The 24695-nt window shown below is 41.2% G+C and overlaps 1 protein-coding gene across 1 annotated transcript in view; it reads right to left on the reverse strand.

Annotated features, from left to right (window-relative positions):
* Nucleotides 1–643: 643 nt before the first annotated feature.
* The window catches only part of LOC139541102 (uncharacterized), a 39833-nt gene continuing 15781 nt past the window's right edge, over nucleotides 644–24695 (reverse strand). The window contains exons 3-4 of the mRNA XM_071345338.1: nucleotides 3576–3657; nucleotides 644–760 (exon numbers count right to left, since the gene is read on the reverse strand). Of these exons, the coding sequence (XP_071201439.1) occupies nucleotides 644–760; nucleotides 3576–3657 (199 nt within the window). The remainder of the gene's footprint in view (nucleotides 761–3575; nucleotides 3658–24695) is intronic.

The following is a 24695-nucleotide window of genomic DNA, read 5'->3' on the forward strand; positions in this document are numbered from 1 at the left end:
GAATATGAGCACCATGATCATGGTGAAGTAGAGGATGGTAGTGGCCGACGGCCACGCTGATGATCTGCAGCTTGGAGAAGAAGTAGTGCACTTCGTAGACAAACAGGTAGACTACCATGAAGAAACTGGTCAGGAAGGAGTACCAACAACAGTGAGTCCTGTACAAAACACAACACACTTTTTAGGTTCGGAGCAATACAATTTTTGGACACTGTAGTGAGGTCTAGGTGCTTGGATCAATGAGCAGAGATACATTGAGTGATATGAGAAAGAAACATTTGCATAATTTAGAATGTTTTCATAAAACTAAAATATATTTAGTGTTGACATGAAGACTTCACACAAACTGGAAATATTGGAAATCCATTAAAAACATATTACACAATGCTTACATACAAAGAGAAAGAGCACAGTATGCCATTATTGTGATAACCAGATCCATATGACTCCATCCACATCTGCACACAAGTGGAAGTAGCACAGCAGGATGGTGGCCTTGGAGGAGGTGATGAGGAAAATGATGAATACCAGGAACAGATACTCAACAATCAATCAAATTCAGTCTCCTTGCTTAGAGGCTGAGTTGACCTTGGTTCAAAGAAATTATTAGGTATTTACTTATTAGTTAGATTGTAAATGTGTATCACACATAGCTGGATGAAGATGCCCCCATGACGAGGCCGGGCACTGGCTTGGTGAAAAAGGAACGTTCATGGATCTGCCGAGTGATCTTGTTGGTTCGCACTAGTTGCTCAATTGCCTGGAGCACAGAGAGTAGCATAGAAACTCATCAAGACATTGTTAGACCCTTGTTAGTGTGCAAATTGTTATGCCAGTGTGAGAGAGCAAACACACCATTGGGTGCACACTGCCTGCCCTACAGGACACCTACAACACCAGGTGTCACAGGAAGGCAAAGTAGATCATCAGGGTCTCCAACCACCCAAGCCATGCCCTGTTCTCCCCGTTTCAAACACTCAGACGCGGGCAGTACAGGAGCATCATGGCAAAAACTGAAAGACTTGCCAAAAGTTTCTACCCTCAGACCAGACCATCGGGCTGCTGAAAAGCCACCCCCTTTCCCCTGCTACTCCCCTTATGGATCCCCTCCCACCCCACCACCGCCCTGCTACTTGTTGTTAATATGTACTGTATATTATAGATTTTTTTAAAGATAAAAACAAAAATGCTTCTTGTTTTTATTTCACTCAATAGTCATGCTGCTGCTCCCCCTATGGTCAATCCACCATACCCCCTCAGCAATCTGTACTCTGCTTCTACCCCAATGGACATTTATTTATTAATCACTGCCACAGCTGTTATTATGTATACAGTGCATTCTGAAAGTATTCAGACCCCTTGAACTTTCCACATTTTGTTAAGTTACAGCCTTATTTACCCACAATACCCCATAATGACAAAGCAAATCTAATAAACATAAAAACGGAAATATCACATATACATAAGTATTCAGAACCTTAACTCAGTACTTTGTTGAAGCACCTTTGGTAGCGATTACAGCCTCGAGTCTTGGGTATGACGGTACAAGCTTGGCACACCTGTATTTGGGGAGTTTCTCCTATTCTTCTCTACAGATTCTCTTAAGTTCCGTCAGGTTGGATGGGGAGAGTCGCTGCACAGCTATTGTCATGTCTCTCCAGAGATGTTAGATCGGGTTCAAGTCCGGGCTCTGGCTGGGCCACTCAGACATTCAGAGACTTGTCCCGAAGCCACTCCTACGTTGTCTTGGCTGTGTGCTTAGGGTCGTTGTCCTGTTGGAAGGTGAACCTTCTCCCCAGTCTGAGGTCCTGAGCGCTCTGAAGCAGGTTTTCATCAAGGAACTCTCTGTACTTTGCTTCGTTCATCTTTGCTTCGATCCTGACTAGTCTCCCAGACCCTGCCGCTGAAAAACATCTCCATAGCATGATGGTGCCACCCCCATGCCTCACCGTAGGGATGGTGCCAGGTTTCCTCCAGACGTGATGGCCAAAGAGTTCAATCTTGATTTCATCAGACGAGAAAATCTTATTTCTTATGGTCCGAGTGTCACGATCGTCAAAGGGAGAGAGAGATGACCAAGGCGCAGCGTGTGCAAAATACATATTCTTTTATTAGAAGATAGGAAAAACACGAAAACGAACACTATACACAAAACAAACCATACAACAAACGACCGTGAAGCTAAATGACGTAAGTGCATGGACAAGCAACAAACGTTCAACATAGACAATTACCCACAAATACATGATGCCTATGGCTGCCTTAAATATGGCTCCCAATCAGAGACAAATGAAAAACATCTGTCTCTGATTGAGAACCACTCAGGCAACCATAGACATACCTAGACACATTCACTCAACCATAGACATACCTAGACACATTCACTCAACACAAACCCATACACTACACCCAACACCCCCTTTACCATATAACCACCCAAACTAGACAAAACACAAACATTCCCCATGTCACACCCTGACCTAACTAAACTAATCAAGAAAATATATCTAACAAAGGCCAGGGTGTGACACCGAGAGCCCTTTAGGTGCCTTTCGGCAAACTCCAAGCAGGCTGTCATGTGCCTTTTACTGAGGACTGGCTTCTGTCTGGCAGCTCTACCATAAAGGCCTGATTGGTGGAGTGCTGCAGAGATGGTTGTCCTTCTGGAAGGTTCTCCCATCTCCACAGAGGAACTCTGGAGCTCTGTCACAGTGATTATCAGGTTCTTGACCAAGGCCCCGATTGCTCAGTTTGGCAGGGTGGCCAGCTCTAGGAAGAGTTTTGGTGGTTCCAAACTTCTTCCATTTAAGAGTGATGGAGGCCACTGTGTTCTTGGGGACCTTCAATGCGGCAGAATGTTTTTGCCACCCTTCCCTAGATCTTTGCCTCGACACAATCCCGGCTCACCGGACAATTCCTTCGACCTCATGGCTTGGTGTTTGCTCTGACATCCACTGTCAACTGTGGGACCTTATATACACCGGTGTGTGCCTTTCCAAATCATGTCCAATCAATTGAATGTACCACAGGTGGACTCCAATCAAGTTGTAGAAACATCTCACGGATGATCAATGAAAACAGGATGCACCTGAGCTCAATTTTGAGTCTCATAGCAAGGTCTGAATACAGTATTTCTGTTTTTTTATTTGTACATTTGCAAAAATCTCTAAAAACCTGTTTTTCGCTTAGTCATTATGGGGTATTATGTGTAGATTTATGAGGGGGAAAAAGTATTTAATCAATTTTAGAACAAGGCTGTAATGTAACAAAATGTGGAATAAGTAAAGGGGTCTGAATAATTTCCAAAGGCGCTGTATAGTGCTATTTCTATTGTTGTTTATAATTACAATTTTCATTATTTTATTTCACTTAGTCCTGCATGTTGTAGCTCGAAGCCAGATGTTCACTGTACCCTGCAATCATACCTGGAACCCTGTGCATTTGACTATTAAACACTCTGAATCTCTGAAAAAGAGCAAAATCAATAACCTCTGCATAATCAAAACAGTTGCTTTGTGATAAGGTGTTAAACTTCAAAGTTAGCCATTGTTACGTAAATAACAGCTGAAAAGTACCAGTGGCCTGGCTTTGGCCCCAAGTGAATGCAGGTCTGAGACAGGGGTTTGGGAGACACTGTGGCCCTGTCCAATGTCACTCCTGGACAGGGACAGACAGGAAGGAGCTTACCCAACCACTCTGAGGCAGTGGATGTGTGGCTAATTAGACAGAGGTGTGCTTACAGATCTGAAAGATAGGCACAGCATTATTTGAATCAGAAGTCAGTTCACTTGATAATTCAGCAGAATTCAGTATTCTTCATACTAATGATTTGTACAACTTGAGACATATAGCAATACAGTACAAATATATTAAAACATAATATGTAATGTAACACATATAGGTGATGTGCATGTGGTGGTTTCAAATAATAATGTTACTACAGATAGCTAGCTCTACCCATGTGTCTATCTGATATTATAGCTAGCTAGTTGATGTTGTTCTAGCTAGCTCACCCAAGGCAGGCTTTTCTCCTCCTCGCTGGTCTGCAGATACATGACTACATGATCATGATATTGTGGATGAAACATTTAACAGACACTAGAACAACAACAACTAGCTAGCTATATCAGTTAGACATTTACAGGAAAAGCAGCTCATATAGCAAGCCAATAAAATGAATATAATTGCATTGGTTCGACATTGACATCAAGCTAGCTAATCAAGATAGCTCTCACCTTTTATCTCTGTAGCAGTTAGCTCTCATCTCGTCTGGGCACTGCATCAACCAGACGATGCAACTGCACATCTAATCTTCCTCCCCATCCCCTCTTGTCCTGATTCTACAGGGAGCTAGCATGTTCTCCTCAAAACATTATTAGCCAGCTAGCTAACGTTAGCCAACATAGACAGAGATCTCAGCTTGCTAACTATAACTAGCAAAGCCAACCAACTACACACCACATATACACGGAGCAAACAATTATTTTCTAAACTAATGTTAGTCTCAACCAAATGACAAGTACATAGCTAGACCTATTGCTCTGTTACACAATGTAATTAAGTAATAATGCCCTCGAAGCTGGTGTTTGGAGGATATATAGGCACGGTTGTTGTTAGGCCCGAGACAAAGTATATATATCCTCCAAACACCGGCTTCGAGGGCATGATCACTTTTATACAATGGGTTGCCAACATATTCAAATAACGATTTTCATAAAAAAACATATTTTGATGAATTTATTTATACTATTTCATCCTTCCACAAGATATAGTCCCGACATGTTCATTTTTTATAGCTGTTTTCTAGAGACTTATTTGGTGACATCCACAACAATGAGCTAATGAGCTAATGAGGCGCGATTTCGCCTGGCATAGAAAATGTGCTCACTTGTCAGGACACTGTTGTTCAGAGGAGCTAGCCAACAACACAGCATACACAATCACTTCAAACTGAAGTTGGAAAGACTGCAAACTAGCTGCACTTCGTTTCGTTTGACCTTTTTTCAATTGACATTTCTTTGTATATATTCATAAAAATGATGCCAGCTGATTCATGATTTCGACTGGTTGAGAAAGGCTGCCTGCCTGTCTCTGTCTCGTCCTGACTGCTGACACGTTCTTTAATATGGGAGAGCTGGAGATCAAATTTGAATACTGAAACAATGTTGCAAATGTCGGAGAGACAGACAGCAAGGTTAATACAAATATCCGCTGTTGAAAACTAAATGTTAGTCTAAAAGAAATGTGAGATAATGTCTAGATGCTTTTTATAGTGGAAATGAAGTTTATAAATTGCTTGGTTGGGCTGATGAGACAGTGGATTGAGCAGTCAGATGGAATAGAGTAAATAGCATATTAACGTCATATTAACGTCATATTAACGTCATAGATTTAGCCGGTGGTAACTTATGGAATAGACATTGGCTGGAATGCGGTTTCAATCAATCAGTATTCAGGATTAGACCCACCCGTTGTATAAGAACCACTAGATACAGGCTAGCAAGAAGGCTCTAATGCTAGCTAGCTAGCAACCAGCCATGTAATTTCAATAAAAAAAGAGGCTAGCTATCATCAGCTTTGTAGCAGTTATGCTATGTGGAAACACTAGTTATAATTCTTTCCATCATTTTCCTCACCAACGCCTTGCTGCAGCTTGGCATGTCCAGCCCATCCAATCATGGCTAGCGGGAAGGTTCCTGGCTTTTTCCGTGGCTAAACCATCTAGGCTCGTAATTTTTCTATTTTATTCCTATTTACTGATGGCATACAACTGTGTTATTACGGCAAATGAAAGTTCATATATTCCAGAAGGCATTTCTGCCCAAAAATGTATGTTCATGTTCAAATGCCTCTCCTGTGAAGTAGTGACGTGCGACATAAGCCTAGATTGCTGAAACGAGTCACAATTAGTGACAAAAATCAGAACTGATTATACAGGTGCAACTCATATTTTACATGTGCAAATCATACTTTACATGCTTATGTCTCTATTTTACCTCTATACAATCCACACAGGTCCACTAGGTCCACAACAATTTGCAATAGTTATTTTTCTTCAGAAACTGTCAGATATGGCAAATGTCACTGTAAAAGTTTAAAACATTCTGCCAACACCTCAAGAGACATTTGATCAAGTTCCCCATTGTTATTTCCTGTTGAAACGGCTTTGGCCTTATTCCAATAGGTCCAAAGTATACAGCAAGGGTGTTATTGTCACCATAAAAGGTGATTCCACTGAATATACCACCTGGTTTTACAGCTGTTACAAATGGACTGTTTCATCATTCATAGGCTTCTAGCCAAGCACAGAGAATACAGCTTAATAGATGTGAGGACGGTGGTCAAAGTCTATAAGAGCACCCAACTGAGCACCAGTATCCAAAATCTCGGTTTAAATTGAGCTTCAAATCAAATTGAATCAAATGTTATTTGTCACATGCGCCGAATACAACAGGTATTACCATGAAATGCTTACTTACAAGCCCTTAACCAACAATGCAGTTCAAGAACTAGAGTTAAGAAAATATTTCCGAAACAAACTAAAGTAAAAAATAAATTAAAAAATAACACAATATATTTACATAACAATAACGAGGCTATATACAGGGGGCACCGGTACCGAGTCAATGTGCGGGGGGGTCAATTGTGCGTTAGTCGAGGTCAAGTGACTATGCATAGATAATAAACAGCGAGTAGCAGCAGTGTAAGAACAAGGGGGGGGGGGGTCAATGTAAATAGTCAGGGTGGCCATTTGATTAATTGTTCAGCAGTCTTATGGCTTGGGGGTAGAAGCTGTTAACTTCTCTAGGGTAGGGGGCAGCATTCGGAATTTTGGATGAAATGCATGCCCAAATTAAACGGCCTGTTTCTCGGGCCCAGAAGACATGATATGCATATAACTGGTAGATATGGATAGAAAACACTCTAAAGTTTCCAAAACTGTTAAAATAGTGTCTGTGAGTTTAACAGAACTGATTTGGCAGGCAAAAACCTGAGAAAAATCCATTCAGGAAGTAGTTTTTTTTTTGGTTTGTAGTTTTCTATTCAATGCCATTTACATATCCCTTGACTTTCTATGCCTTCCACTAGATGTCAACAGTCTTTAGAAAGTGTTTCAGTCTTGTATTCTGAAAAATGAGGAAGTAAGAGCAGTCTGAATGAGTGGACCCTAAAGTTTCAGGGAGCTTTTTCTTGCGCACAACCGAGAGAGTGCGTTTCTTGTTTACATTTTATATTGACAACGTTATTGTACGGTTGAAATAGTATCGATTATTTAGGCTAAAAACAACCTGAGGTTTGAATATAAACATCGTTTGACATGTTTCTATGAACTTTACGGATACAATTTGGATTTTTTTTGTCTTCCTGTTTTGACTGCCTTTGAGCCTGTGGATTACTGAAGAAAACGCGTTTTTTGCGTATAAAGAGACTTTATCGAACAAGAGGAACATTTATTGAGTAAATGAATGTCTGCTGAGTGCAACCATATGAATATCATCAAAGGTAAGGGATTCATTTTATCTCTATTTCTAAATTGTGTAACTGTTCTATCTGGCTGGCTACTGTTTGTAATGATTTGTCTTGTGGGCTATGTTCTCATAATCATAATGTATGCTTTCGCCGTAAAGCATTTATTAAATCTGACACCGTGGTTGGATTCACAAGAAGTTAATCTTTAAACCTATGTAAAATATGTTTTGTTTTCTGAATTTTTACAATGAGTATTTCTGTATTTGAAATTGGCGCCCAGCAATTTCATTGGCTGTTGAAGAGGTGGGACGCTACCGTCTCACGTGCCCAAGAGAGGTTAACGTCCCACCGGACAATAGCCAGGGAAAATACAGCGCGCCATATTCAAATAACATGATATAAAAATCAAACTTTCATTAAATCACACATATAAGATACCAAATTAAAGCTACACTCGTTGTGAATCCAGCCAACATGTCAGATTTCAAAAAAGCTTTTCGGGGGAAAGGATAAGATGCTATTATCTGATGATAGCACAAAAGTAAACAAAGAGAGAAGCATATTTCATCACTGCAAGCACGACGCAAAACACAGAAATAAAATATAAATCATGCCTTACCTTTGACGAAATTATTTTGTTGGCACTCCAATATGTCCCATAAACATCACAAATGGTCCTTTTGTTCGATTAATTCCGTCGATATATATCCAAAATGTAAATTTATTTGGACCGTTTCATCCAGAAAAACACAGCTTCCAACTTTCGCCAAGTCACTACATAATATATCAAAAGTTACATGTAAACTTTACCAAAACATTTCAAACTACTTTGGTAATACAACGTTAGGTATTTTAAAACGTTAATAATCGATCAATTTAAAGACGGGATGATCTGTGTTCAATACAAAAAGAAAGCAATCTGACGCAACTTTTTTCGTAACGTGACTCTCTCAAAATATTTACTTCATGTGACCCTCATTTACGATAGCCCTACTTCTTCACTACACAAAGGAATAACCTCAACCGATTTCCAAGGACTGGTGACATCCAGTGGAAGCGGTAGAAACTGCAAGCAAGTCCATTAGAAATCTGGTGTCTTTAAAAAATTAATTGAAAAGACAGTAACATAAAAAATAAAAAAATCTGAAAGGTTTGTCCTCAGGGTTTTGCCTGCTACATAAGTTCTGTTATTCTCACAGACATGATTCAAACAGTTTTAGAAACTTCAGAGTGTTTTCTATCCAAATCTACTAATAATATGCATATCTTATATTCTGGGGATGAGTAGCAAGCAGTTGAATTCTGGCATGCTATTTTTCCCGAAAGTGAAAATGCTGCCCCCTGCCCTCAAGAAGTTAAGGAACCTTTTGGTCCTAGACTTGGCGCTCCGGTACCGTTTGCAGTGCAGTAGCAGAGAGAACAGCCTATGACTTGGGTGACTGGAGGCTTTGACAATTATTTGGGCCTTCCTCTGAGGCCTAATATATAGTGGTGATGTGGACACCAAGGAACTTGAAACTCTCGACCCACTCCACTTCAGCCCTGTCGATGTTAATGGGGGCCTGTTCGGCCCTCCTTTTCCTATAGTCCACGATCAGCTCCTTTGTTTTGCTCACATTGAGTGAGAGGTTGTTGTCCTGGCACCACACTGCAGGTATCTGACCTCCACCCTACAGGCTGTCTCATCGTTGTTGGTGATCAGACCTACCACTGTTGTGTTGTCAGCAAACTTAACAATGGTTTTGGAGTCATGCTTGGCCACGCAGTCGTGGTTGAACAGGGAGTACAGGAGGTGGCTAAGCACACACCCCTGAGAGGCCAAAGTGTTGAGGATCAGCGTGGCAGATGTGTTGTTGCCTTCCCCTACCACATAGGGTCCGGTCTGTCAGGAAGTCCAGGATCCAGTTGCAGAGGGAGGTGTTTAGTCCCAGGGTTCTTAGCTTAGTGATGAGCTTTGTGGGCACTATGGTGTTCAATGCTGAGCTGTAGTCAATGAACAGCATTCTCACATAGTTGTTCTTTTTGTCCAGATGGGAAAGGGCAGTGTGGAGTACAATTGAGATTGCGTCCACTGTGGATCTGTTGGGGCGGTATTCGAATTGGAGTGGATCTAGGATTTCCGGCATGATGGTGTTGATGTGAACATGACCATCCTTTCAAAGCACTTCATGGCTACTGAGGTGAGTGCTACGAGGCACTAATCAATTAGGCATGTTACCTTCGCTTTCTTGGGCACAGGGACTATGGTGGTCTGCTTGAAACATGTAGGTTTTACAGACTCGGTCAAGGAGAGGTTGAAAATGTCAGTGAAGACACTTGCCAGTTAGTCCGCTTTTCCTGATTCTAGTGAAAGACATGGATACAATTGCTTACAGTGTGTCCTGAAGTAGCTAACACCCTTGAGAAACCTTTGATCTGACAGAATCATTATGAAACCAATGCTGGAATTCTTTCAGTGAGACCTGGCAAATGGAGCATTTAGAAAATCTGAACCATATTTTATGATAAACAACTTATATATGTCCTCTACCATTAGCAAATGTAATTGCATTTTGTAGGGTAAATTAGTTTAAATTAAATAGACAGAGAACAGAACTACCGCAACGTTACTTTTGTACTTAGGGGCCGGGCGGGAGTAACACAGCCTTGGAAGAGAAGTAACAGCTGGTGAGAAGTGCACAATATCTGTCTTATCTTTATGTTTCTGGTTTGTAATGCTCAGTGTATTTGTTGAAAGTAATATCAGCCATTTCATGTTTATGTTGATGTGAATAATTAATGCTATAGGTTCAAAATTTATGAAAATGAACGATGTGTCAACATTGCAATGTTGCGCAACCACAATAATCAGACTAAAATGGATCACTAATGGCTTTATTAACCATCATTTTCTCATCTCACTTAAATGGGAATGTAGTAGGATATGTTTCTCACCATTTTCAATGACTATTCATGCTTGAAATACCAATTAGGTGTGCTCTTCACAAACTGCAAACTATTTAAAAACTTGAATAACTTTTCTCCGGACTTTTGTGCTTCATCAATGTCATTCAGTATAACAAAGGTAAACATCTATTTTAAAGCATATCACATGATGGTAATCATGTGACAGTATGCGATATCACAAAGAAGACCCTCTATCAATGTGATGAGGTGAGTAAATCTCTCTGAAATATTTGATGATTTCAGCTTTTCACCTTCTTGTAACCTTTGTAACAAAATGCATGTCCTTCAGTACAACACAGAAAACATACTTTTCATGTTATTATTTTATAAAAAGCTATATTAAATATGAAAAGTAAGGATAATCTTTATAGGTCAATGTCATTATTTTATATAGGTGGCCAAGGAACTGCCTGTTAAATATGTTTATGTATGAGATCCGTCCTTCAGTATCACGCTTTTGTCCATCAGCACAACAAAGGTTTCATGTTATACCACAATGTCACCCATTATGCTGAATGACAGTAGCTTTGTTATCCCATGTTTTCACTAGTTTACAACATTTAATCATGCAATTCATATTTACTTGTTGTATGAATACTGAATATTATCATTTTAAACTATCTTATGGCATTTTAAGGTATTTCAAGGCACATTATCTTTATACTGTAGATGTCGTTGTCTCATAAGGAGAGGGCTGCTCAGCACATACAAAAGATTAACACAGATCCAGTTGCTAGGGAGGATAGACAAGCCAGAAGAAAAGCAAAGTATTGTTTTCATGGTTTCATGCTACTGTCAGCAACAGAATAGGATATAATAGGATATAAAGCTGAGTGGATAACACTTAACATCAAGTTGCACTATTGCACTGTAGTTAATGTTTAATTGCACTGCAGTTAAGGTATAATTGATAGATTATATTAGTTAATGTAATATTACACTTACACACACACATTTTTTTATGTTTATGGAATGTTTTTGATGAATGCTTTGTTTGAAATGTTCAATGCTGATTTAATCTTACGTGAATTAAATTGAACCTCGTGTCAGTTAAACTATGTTGCATAGTAAAACCCATGTTCTTTATGTGTGTGGCGTATGGGTCATTTCTCACTCTAGTATGGAAGGTATCTAAGTTCAGCTAGTCTACACATTTTAAACATCTTATCCTGTTTTTTACACAGTTTTATAACTTAAAAAATAGCTAAAAGAAAAATACTATTGCTGCTACTGGTGCACTTCACAAAATAGTGTGCATCATGAGGATGGAAAAGTACATTGAATCAACATCTCAAGACATCAGAAGTTAAAGCTTGGTCGCAAATGGGTCTTCCAAATGGATAATGACCCCAAGCATACTTCCAAAGTTGTGGCAAAATGGCTTAAGGCAACAAAGTCAAGGTATTGGAGTGGCCATCACAAAACCCTGACCTCAATTCTATAGAACATGTATGGCCAGAACTGAAAAAGCGTGTGCGAGCAAGGAGACCTGACTCAGTTACACCAGCTCTGTCAGGAGGAATGGGCCAAAATGCACCGAACTTATTGTGGGAAGCTTGTGGAAGGCTACCCGAAACGTTTGACCCAAGTTAAACAATTTAAAGGCAGTGCTACCAAATACTAATTGAGTGTATGTAAAATTCTGACCCACTGGGAATGTGATGAAAGAAATAAAAGCTGAAATAAATCATTCTCTCTACTATTATTCTGAAATTTCACATTCTTAAAATAAAGTGGTGATCCTAACTGACCTAAAACAGGGAATTTTTGATGGGATTAAATGTCAGGAATTGTTAAAAACTGAGTTTAAATGTATTTGGCTAAGGTGTATGTAAACTTCTGACTTCAACTGTATATACGTATGTCCTTAATATACACTGCTCAAAAAAATAAAGGGAACACTAAAATAACACATCCTAGATCTGAATGAATGAAATATTCTTATTAAATACTTTTTTCTTTACATAGTTGAATGTGCTGACAACCAAATCACATTTATGGAAATCAAATTTATCAACCCATGGAGGTCTGGATTTGGAGTCACACTCAAAATTAAAGTGGAAAACCACACTACAGACTGATCCAACTTTGATGTAATGTCCTTAAAACAAGTCAAAATGAGGCTCAGTAGTGTGTGTGGCCTCCACGTGCCTGTATGACCTCCCTACAACGCCTGGGCATGCTCCTGATGAGGTGGCGGATGGTCTCCTGAGGGATCTCCTCCCAGACCTGGACTAAAGCATCCGCCAACTCCTGGACAGTCTGTGGTGCAACGTGGCGTTGGTGGATGGAGCGAGACATGATGTCCCAGATGTGCTCAATTGGATTCAGGTCTGGGGAACGGGCGGGCCCGTCCATAGCATCAATGCCTTCCTCTTGCAGGAACTGCTGACACACTCCAGCCACATGAGGTCTAGCATTGTCTTGCATTAGGAGGAACCCAGGGCCAACCGCACCAGCATATGGTCTCACAAGGGGTCTGAGGATCTCATCTCGGTACCTAATGGCAGTCAGGCTACCTCTGGCGAGCAAATGGAGGGCTGTGCGGCCCCCCAAAGAAATGCCACCCCAAACCATGACTGACCCACCGCCAAACCGGTCATGATGTAGGATGTTGCAGGCAGCAGAACGTTCTCCACGGCGTCTCCAGACTCTGTCACGTCTGTCACATGTGCTCAGTGTGAACCTGCTTTCATCTGTGAAGAGCACAGGGCGCCAGTGGCAAATTTGCCAATCTTGGTGTTCTCTGGCAAATGTCAAACGTCCTGCACGGTGTTGGGCTGTAAGCACAACCCCCACCTGTGGACGTCGGGCCCTCATACCACCCTCATGGAGTCTGTTTCTGACCGTTTGAGCAGACACATGCACATTTGTGGCCTGCTGGAGGTCATTTTGCAGGGCTCTGGCAGTGCTCCTCCTGCTCCTCCTTGCACAACATCGGAGGTAGCGGTCCTGCTGCTGGGTTGTTGCCCTCCTACGGCCTCCTCCATGTCTCCTGATGTACTGGCCTGTCTCCTGGTAGCGCCTCCATGCTCTGGACACTACGCTGACAGACACAGCAAACCTTCTTGCCACAGCTCGCATTGATGTGCCATCCTGGATGGCACTAGCTGCACTACCTGAGCCACTTGTGTTGGTTGTAGACTCCATCTCATGCTACCACTAGAGTGAAAGCACCGCCAGCATTCAAAAGTGACCAAAACATCAGCCAGGAAGCATAGGAACTGAGAAGTGGTCTGTGGTCACCACCTGCAGAACCACTCCTTTATTGGGGGTGTCTTGCTAATTGCCTATAATTTCCACCTGTTGTCTATTCCATTTGCACAACAGCATGTGAAATTTATTGTCAATCAGTGTTGCTTCCTAAGTGGACAGTTTGATTTCACAGAAGTGTGATTGACTTGGAGTTACATTGTGTTGTTTAAGTGTTCCCTTTATTTTTTTGAGCAGTGTACATATTTTTCAGGTAATACGTTCAGTCCAGTACTAGCCTTATATTTAGCTAATGGATGATGGGTTATGCATAACTTATAGCCTTTGTCTCTTGCGCAATATGCACACACCTGTGCTCCGCTGGAATCTCTCCTTAAAAAAAGATCCTTAGCTCTTGGCGTCCCTCTTGGCGTCCCGTCCCAAGCTAGACTAGAGCCTCTTAAGGATCGGACCCTTTTTTCAATTTCCGCCTAAAATTACATACTCAAATCTAACTGCCTGTAGCTCAGGACCTGAAGCAAGGATGTGCATATTATTGATACCATTTGAAAGGAAAATCTTTGAAGTTTGTGGAAATGTTAAATCAATCTAGGAGAATATAACACCATTTTTTTTCATCATCTTTGAAATGCAACTGAAAGGCCATACATTGAGATAGGATTCTAGGTGTAATTTAGATGTTGTCCACAACATGGTAGCAGTGTGTGTGCAAAGTTTCAGACTGATCCAGTGAAGAATTATATCACTACACAAAATGTTGTATCAAGTCAGCCAGGAGTTTGCCCAAATGTGCCAAATTGGTCAATTTATACATTTTCAAGTACATACCTATAGAGAACATACAAAAATGCTATGGTAATATTTTTTTGTTTGTTTACACACTCCCAGGAATGGCATACATGATGGATCATTACTAACCTTCACACATCTAGATGGCCGGGTGGGGTGGTTGTGGAGCCAGATACAGCAGTTGGGTCAAACTTTAGAACCCAGTTCCTACATTTGAATATAAAATGGATTTTATCAAACAAAACTATGCTACATTTTTATCTCTGGGACCCTCAGGATGACATATCAGAGCAAGATTACTGAATGGAAGGACATTATTTACCTTCAGAGGTGAATGTATTAAACCAGCTGCTGTGATAAAAGTGTTTTGTTATTGTGCACTATCCTCAAACAATAGCATAGTATATTTTTGCTGTAATAGCTCCTGTAAATTGGAAACTGCAGTTACATGAACAAGAATTTAAGCATTCTACCCATATAAGACATGTCTATGTCTAGGAAAGTTGGCTGCTGTTTACAACATCATTCTAGTCACATTTTCGCATATTGAGCAACCACTGTCCTGGTTTAGGGACACTGATCCCGTAGAGGCTAGAATAGCTTGCTGGAATATTTTTTGTTGTTGTTGCATTTATTATACTGATACACTATTCGAAGAGGGATAGAAGCCCTTGTTTTCTGAATGTTAAATACATCAGACTATTGAACTCACGGGTAGATTGAAAGAAGAGCGAACGCGCTATGGTTCAGTTATTTATTTTGATTCAGAGGGGCTGGGTTAAACGCAGAAGACACATTTCAGTTGAATGCATTGTTGTACAACTGACTAGGTATCCCCCTTTCCCTTTCCCTTATTCAGACTCATAACCATTCAATCTTCGTGAATAGAAGTGAAAGCCGTCTGCATCTAATTCTAGTCCTATATTATTCAAACATATCATTAGAATGATGAAGATAACGACAACAAAACATATTTAATTTAACTGTTGAAAGCAAGGGAGGAATGAAGCAACAATAGAGAGCAAAAGAGGAGGTAGGCTAATAACATTAGGGGAAATATTATGAAAGGTATACAGTGCATTCGGAAAGTTTTCAGACCCCTTGACTTTTTCCACATTTTGTTACGTTACAGCCTTATTCTAAAATGGATTAAGTACATATTGTTCCTAATCAATCCACACCCAATACCCTATAATGACAAAGCAAAAAAGTTTTTTTTAATGTGTGCAAATGTATGAAATAAAAAAAAACAGAAATACCTTATTTACATAAGTATTCAGAACCTTTGCTTTGAGACTCGAAATGGAGCTCATCCTGTTTCCATTGATCATCCTTGAGATGTCTCTTCAACTTGACTATAGTCCACCTGTGGTCCCACAGTTGACAATGCATGTCAGAGCAAAAACCAAGCCATGAGGTTGAAGGAATTGTTTGTAGAGCTCCAAGACAGGATTGACTCGAGGCACAGATCTGGGAAAGGGTACCACAACATTTCTGCAGCATTGAAGGTCCCCAAGATCACAGTGGCCTCCATCATTCTTAAATGGAAGAAGTTTGGAACCACCAAGACTCTTCCTAGAGTTGGCCCGCCTGGCCAAACTAAGCAATCTGGGGAAAAGGGCCTTGGTCAGGGAGGTAACCAAAAACCCGATGGTCACTCTGACAGAGCTCCAGAGTTCCTCTGTGGAGATGGGAGAACCTTCCAGAAGGTCAACCATCTCTGCAGCACTCCACCAATCAGGCCTTTATGGTAGACCGGCCAGATGGAAGCCCCTCAGATGGAAGCCCCTCCTCAGTCTGATGAAACCAAGATCGAACTCTTTGGCCTGAATGCCAATCGTCACGTCTGGAGGAAACCTGGCACCATCCCTACGGTGAAGAATGGTGGCGGCAGCATCATGCTGTGGGGATATTTTTCAGCGGCAGGGACTGGGAGACTAGTCAGGATCGAGGGAAAGATGAACGGAACAAAGTACAGAGAGATCCTTGATGAAAACCTGCTCCAGAGCACTCAGGACCTCAGACTGGGGCGAAGGTTCACCTTCCAACAGAACAACGACCCTAAGCACACAACCAAGACATCGCAGGAGTGGATTTGGGACAAATCTCTGAACGTCCTTAAGTGGCTCAGCCAGAGCCCGGACTTGAACCCGATTGAACATCCCTGGAGAGACCTGAAAATAGCTGTGCAGTGACGCTCCCCATCCAACCTGACAGAGCTTGAGAGGATCTGCAGAGAAGAATGGGAGAAACTCCCCAAATACAGGTTTGCCAAGTTTGTAGATTCATACCCAAGGCTGTAATCGCTGCCAAAGGTGCTTCAACAAAGTACTGAGTAAATGGTCTGAATACTTATGTAAATGTGATATTTCAGTTGTTTATTCTTAACAAAAAAAATGTTTATAAACCTGTTTTTGTTTTGTCATTATGGGATATTGTTTGTAGTTTGATGAGGGGAAAAAACAATTTAATACATTTTTATGTAAATGTAGAAAAAGTCATGGGGTCTGAATACTTTCCGAAAGCACTGTATATGCCATTTACGTAGCAGACGCTTTAATCCAAAGCAAGTTCATACATTTTTGTGTGTGATCCCAGTGGTAATTGAACCTAGTACCATGCTCTTACCGTCTGAGCCACTAAAATACATAAGTACAATACTGTAGCATTTTGTGAGTCAACACATTTTCGATGTGACCCCAGTGGTAATTGAACCAAGAACTCTGGTGTTGCTAGTGCCATGCTCTTACCAACTGATCCACACAGGACCACTACAATACATAAGTACAATGGAATACTGTAAAATTCAATACGGCCTGGTTCAGAACCAAGTTAAGCGCGCATAAATGGAACATCATAATTAGCTTTTTTATGGACTTTTCTCTCAATGCGTATTCTGACCATGAACTTAAGCATGAGTATCGCGTGCTCTTCACTTGCTATTCGTTTTGGCTGGAGATCGAATTTTTTATTTATTTTATTTTACCTTTATTTAACTAGGCAAGTCAGTTAATAAGAACAAATTCTTATTTTCAATGACGGCCTAGGAACAGTGGGTTAACTGCCTGTTCAGGGGCAGAACGACAGATTTGTACCTTGTCAGCTCGGGGATTTGAACTTGCAACCTTTCGGTTACTAGTCCAACGCTCTAACCACTAGGCTACCCTGGAGTTGTCTACAGATACGCCTTAGTCTGACCTTGACTTAATTCCCTAATAATTATTCCACCTTTACGGGCAATGAAACTATGATTTAAGGCCTAGTGAATAAGGTCTACCAAACGGAGAAAGCATTTACACTTTTTTTCTGATAGAAATAACACCATTCTCCATGCACTGTAATTTACAACATGATAAGAGCTATTAATAATAGCTATTTAAATGAGTAATCCATTTGGATAAGGGAATTGTAAATATAAATGACACATGTTTTATATATACTTTACCTTATAATTGCTGGAGACAAATGTGAAACCAGTCAAATGGCAGGAAACTGAAGCGTATCAACTTTTCCAAATTAAAGTTTATGAAATGTGTGCCATTATGCAGAATTTAAATTGCAGGGATGGTCACTCTCGAATGTCTTAATTATAGGCTACCCTGACTTTTTCTGTTTTTTATTTCTATCATGTTAAATATTACCCACTAATAGTGTTGACCATCAGTAGTCCTAATAACAGGCCTTTATATCCTACCAATGGGACATAAAAAATATCTTGTAATATCTTATGTTTCAATGAGTCGTGGGTGAACGACGACATTAATAACATACAGCTAGCGGGTTATACAGTCTATCGGCAGGATAGAACACCCGTCTCTGGTAAGACATGGGGCGGCGTTCTATGTATATTTGTAAACAACAGCTTGTGTACGTTATCTAAGGAAGTCTTGAGGTTTTGCTAGCCTGAGCTAGAGTATCTCATGACAAGCTGTAGACCACACTATTTACCTAGAGCGTTTTCATCTGTATTTTTCGTAGCTGTCTACGTACCACCACAGACCAATGCTGGCATTAAAACCACACTCAATGAGCTGTATACCGCCATAAGCAAACAGGAAAACGGTCATCCAGAGGCGGCACTCCTAGTGGCCGAGGACTTTAATGCAGGGAAACTTAAATCAGTTTGACCTAATTTCTCTAGACCACCTTTACTCCACACACAGAGACACGTACAAAGCTCTCCCTCGCCCTCCATTTGGCAAATCTGACCATAATTCTATCCTCCTGATTCCTGCTTAGTAGCAAAAATTAAAGCAGGAAGCACCAGTGACTAGGTTTATAAAAAAGTGGTCAGATGAAGCAGATGCTAAACTACAGGACTGTTCCACTAGCACAGACTGGAATATGTTTGCATTGAGGAGTACACCACATCAGTCACTGACTTCATCAATAAGTGCATCGATGATGCCATCCCCACAGTGACTGTCCGTACATACCCCAACCAGAAGAATGGATTACAGGCAACATTCACACTGAGCTAAAGGGTAGATCTTCTCTAACCCAGAAGCTTATGAGAAATCCTGCTATGCCCAAGTGTCTTCACTGACATTTTTAACCTCTCCCTGTCTGAGTCTGTAATACCAACATGTTTCAAGCAGACCACCATAGTCCCTGTGCCCAAGAACACTAAGGTAACCTGCCTAAATGACTACTGACCGGTAGCACTCACGTATGTAGCTATGGAATGCTTTGAAAGGCTGGTCATGGCTCACATCATTACCATTAACCCAGAAACCCTAGACCTACTCCAATTTGAATACCGCCCCAACAGATGATGCAATCTCTATTGCACTCCACACTGCCCTTTCACACCTGGACAAAAGGAACACCTATGTGAGAATGCTATTCATTGACTACAGCTCAGCGTTCAACACCATAGTGCCCTCAAAGCTCATCACTAAGCTAAGGACCCTGGGACTAAACACCTCCCTCTGCAACTGGATCCTGGACTTCCTTACGGGCCGCCCCCAGGTGGTAAGGGTAGGTAACAACACATCCGCCATGCTGATCCTCAACACGGGGGTCCCTCAGGGGTGCGTGCTCAGTCCCCTCCAGTACTCCCTCTTCATTCATGACTGCACGGCCAGGCATGACTCCAACACCATCATTAAGTTTGCCGATGACACAACAGTGGTAGGCCTGATCACCGACAACGATGAGACAGCCTATAGGGAGGAGGTCAGAGACCTGACCGTGTGGTGCAAGGACAAAAAACCTCTCCCTCAACGTAATCAAGATGGACTACAGGGTAAGGAGCACAGAGCACACCCCCGTTCTCATCGACGGGGCTGTAGTGGCGCAGGTTGAGAGCTTCTAGTTCCTTGGCGTCCACATCACCAACAAACTAACATGGTCCAAGCACACCAAGACAGTCGTGAAGAGGGCACGATAAAACGTATTCCCCCTCAGGAGACTGAAAAGATTTGGCATGGGTCCTCAGATCCTCAAAAGGTTTTACAGCTGCACCATCGAGAGTATCCTGACAGGTTGCATCACTGCCTGGTATGGCAACTGCTCGGCATCCGACCGCAAGGCACTACAGAGGGTAGTGCGTACGGCCCAGTATATCACCGGGTCCATCCAGGACGTCTATACCAGGCGGTGTCAGAGGAAGGCCCTAAAAATTGTCAAAGACTCCAGCCACCCTAGTCATAAACTGTTCTCTCTGCTACAGCATGGCAAGCGGTACTAGAGCGCCAAGTCTAGGTCCAAGAGCTTCTACCCCCAAGCCATAAGACTCCTGAACATCTAATTAAATAGCTACCCAGACCATTTGCATTGCCCCCCCTCTTCTACGCTGCTGCTACTCTCTGTTATTATCTATGCATAGTCACTTTAATAACTCAACCTACATGTACATATTACCTCAATTACCTAAACACCGGTGCCCCCACACATTGACTATGTACCGGTACCCCCTGTATATATTGTTATTTTACTGCTGCTTCTTAATTATTTGTTATTTTTATCTCTTACTTTTTTTTTGTTGGTATTTTCTTAAAACTGCATTGTTTGTTGATTTGATTTGAAAGTCTACACCCATTCTTGATTTATTTTTGTGTTTTTTGTTCATTTCAATTATTTGTGTACTTGTTTGACATTTTACTGCATTGTAGAACTAGTAAAATACGAATTTCTCTGCACCCACTATAACATCTGGTAGCTGTGTACGCAACCAATAAACTTTTATTTTATTTTATTTGGAAAGTGTATGTTGCCCTTTGTGTGTTGTAGTTCTCCTGTATAAATGTGCCAAATCAGTGATGTTGATATGAAAACATAATCTTGCTTTTGCATTCAACCATACACTTAACCCTTTTAAACACTTGCATTCTCCATGCTCAATAAATTGTATTTGTATAGTTTTCTAAAATATCAGGTTGAGCTTGATTTTACAGCTATACATTAGAAGCTATACAATATTTTGTTTTGTTCAGTCAGTTAGAGGTCTAAAGAATATGCATTTAAACCCTAATGGTTTTACTCTTGACTCACAGTATCTTTGCAATTTAAATTACAGATGGATGACTATACACATTCAAAATATTTAGGCCTAATAAACCTTAGAGGTGTAAAGACTTCAGATCCCCTATGCTAAAAACCGTTACAGCAAGTGCTAAAAAGAACCCTCATGTGCGTGCGTTGTGAATGACTCATCACTCAGCAATGCGCAAGATTAAGAGTTTGAAAGGGATTATAAAAACAAAACCGGACAGAACATAACTGGAACAGATTTGTACAGTGTGAATAGTGTTGCTCAAACCCATGCAGTGTGGCTCTGTCACACTCTACAACTGTCTGCAAACTGCGAGACAGTTAAACCACATGCCCGCAGACTGAAACTATAACTAATCATTACTTATTGCCACTTTGAAGATGTTCCGTTTAAAAAACACACACAACAATGATGTATATTCCTATTTCATTGTCAACAGAATCAAGATGTTCCTTTAAACAGTCGTAGCCTACTGAACCCTGTGTATTACACAAACAAAACCATGATTAGCCCAAGCCTCCACAGCTCAGACAAAGTCACCCAAATCCAGATTAGAATTGCCAGGGCTGTTCTGGGGAGTACAATGCAACAGGTTTCTGTGCATAGAGGAGAAAATAGAAAAGTAACGATCCAGGAAATTCCCCACCTGCATCCTTAAGATAACAGGTCCACTATTATCTAACCCGCAATTTAAGTTGTGAACTCTTAATGAATGACGGTCAGATCTGAGACATGACCGGTAGAGATAGAGTTACCCTATAAAGGGCCACTGAACCACTGGTCAATGGTTTCATATCCCACCCAAAAGTAGAGTAATTGCCTGACAGGTAGTGACGGGGTAAGTACTGGATGGGTCGCCAGTTGGTAGGGGCTGTTGAAAATTATGCAAAGGGATGCCAACACAAGCAAATTCCTGGGTAACAAGGACATATACTGTATTATATGTCAGGGCACACAGCTTGGTTAATTGTATTTCTGGCTCATGTCAATGCAGCATCAGAGGGTACCCTATCCAACTCCTAGGCCATTGTGGATGTACAGTGGGTATCATAAGTATTCACCCCCTTGGATTTTTCCACATTTTGTTGCTTGACAAAGTGGGATTGAAATGAAATGGTTCTTGTTCTATGTTTAGTTGCCTGTCTGCACTACTCATATTAGCTTCACGGTTTGTTTTGTTATTTTGTTTGTTTGTTCAGTGTTCATTCTTATAATAAAGAATGTACGCTTACCATGCTGCGCCTTGGTCTCCTCCTTACAACGGCCGTGACAGACTGATTAAATATTTTATTAATCAAATGTTTTTTTTGTGTGTAAAAAATGTAATGTTATTAACACATTATCACATTACACATTTAGTAATGACAGCATTTGCTTTCCAAACTGGACGTTTCTCGCACGATTGTATTTTGAAATTTGCGAAAGGCAAACTGACAGACGCACCCAACCATAGACATATAATCCATAGGCAGTTCCCATTCAAGTCAAGACTGGCAGCCATTTAACAGTTAAATTGCCAGGGTCAGAGGTTCCAAAATCCTTCAATGGATTATATGTATATGGCCACCACGCAACAAGCTGTTCCACAGATAGAAGAAGAAACGATAGGAGTGGGGAAAAAGGTGCATTGATAAGCACACCAAAGATGGCATTAACAACAAGTAATTACATAAAAAAGCCTATTTCACACCATAGCCTGCTGAATTTGCAAAATAACGTTTCTTTCAATTTGATTTCGGCACTAATGAAAATGTGGCATGACTCGCCCATGGATTGATGTTTCAGCATTCAGCCTCAATGAAGAGTTTGGCATTCGACATGCAGTTACAAGCCTGTTAGAGTTAGTGGCAGGTGGAGGAGCAATATCCACCGCCATATTACGGATGAAGCCTGGCCTGGAATGTGAAGCTAACTGAAGATGGCTATCTTTATAAAAGCCTGAGTAGATCTAGCTTGCTTTGTAGTATACCACTCAGGGAGATTTTCGAAAGCCTCATAAATAAGTGATTGGTAGATAGGTAACAATAACAAATCAGACATTGAATATCTCTTCAAGCATGGTCATAATTATGCTGTGTGGCCAGGCCTTATATAATTTCGTTGCTCACTTCACGGCTGAATCCGGATACCTTTATACTTATAAAACTGCCGAATTACACTAATAGCTCTCCCAAGACAATAACCTCGGAAATATTTCAAAGTAAGAGAAATAAACATTTAGTTAGTTTCCAGTTTGCTAAATCCCAATCAGTCCAAACAATTCAAAATCGAAATTCTCACTTGCCAATTAACTTCCTTTAACGTTGTTACCTTCACTAGTCTACATCTCCGTTTCCTTAAACTCAGAAAGCCCTCTACAATCTCTACTATACTCTAACTCTGTCTTTCCACCTAACGTTACTTTACCAGGTGAACAATTTCTATTTGAATTATAGTCAAAACAAACACAACTTCTACTTCTCACAGGGAGGCTTCTTTAATTACCACGTTATCTCGTTTCGCTGGTTGTACTCCCCCGTATGGTTGTACTCCCCCGTACTCCCCCATAGGGGCGGCAGGTAGCCTAGTGGTTAGAGTGTTGGACCAGTATCCGAAAGATTGCTAGATCGAATCCCTGAGCTGACAAGGTAAAAATCTGCCGTTCTGCCCCTGAACAAGGCAGTTAACCCACTGTTCCTAGGCTGTCATTGTAAATAAGAATTTGCCAGGTTAAATAAAAATAATAAATAAAATATGATGCCTTGTCAATGGCTTTGTCACTGTCACCCATTGTAAGATTTTGAAAATAAAATAAACCAAACCATGATAATTACTTCCTTACTAACCTTATCAATGGTGAGAAATTCACGGTGCAATGTAACCCAGTGTGTGACGCAAAACTGTCTCCCTGTTTCCAACAACTACAATCAATTATACTGTAGGTCCCATGCATAGTACCAATCACATGTAATCCCCAATTCACAGAGAATATCTCTTCTAGGACAATATGCACTAAATGAATTGATGTTTTATGCATGTTTTATCCATTTTAACAGTTAGGGCATCGTGAGCAACTCATTCATTGTCACTCCACATTGCTGGCTAATTCACTAGACACGGGAGGCCTGGACATGGATTTAAAATTTATGACAGACATTGCAGCGCCACTATTAGCTAGAAAATGTATTGACTCACCATTGACAAAGAGACAAACCATCGGCTCCTCACGGGGGTTCGAAAAAAATCTTTAAATGCAGTTCAAGGCCGTCAACTGTCTTTACCTCGCATCAGTCAATATGTGGGTTGTAAAGGGTTATTTTAAGTGGAGGACCAGTTTTCCAATTTCCCCCGGCTGTCATCTGTTTGGTAGGTTAGTTTCGACAGGCTCTGGCAAAATGTCCAGTTCTTACCGCAGTTGTAACAAGCCTTGTTCCTACCCTGAAGTGATTGTTGTCCAGCCCGTCCGTCAGGAACTGGCTCGCCGTGCCTTTCCTCTTCCTCTTCCCTTTTGTCCATTGTTTGGAGGAGCTCCCTGAGCCTGCCACTGCTGGCCCCGTCCTTGATAAAAAAAAATTGGCGGTGTACGGAACGGATTTCAACTGGTCATGGGCCTCCTCCTAGCGTTCTGCTGGTACGTAAGTTGTATCAGGTCTTGTTGGGGTAGAGCTGAGGCGGCTGAGCGAGCCGCTGCCGGACAAACAGGGCGGGTGCTAGTGAAGTGGATACAGGGGTATAATAGGGGGGGGGGGGGGGGGGGGGGGGTGGAAGGTTATGTCATCATCATCCCTGTTTCTCCTTCTTT

Source organism: Salvelinus alpinus, chromosome 2, assembly GCF_045679555.1.
Source record: "Salvelinus alpinus chromosome 2, SLU_Salpinus.1, whole genome shotgun sequence".
Classification (NCBI taxonomy): domain Eukaryota; kingdom Metazoa; phylum Chordata; class Actinopteri; order Salmoniformes; family Salmonidae; genus Salvelinus; species Salvelinus alpinus.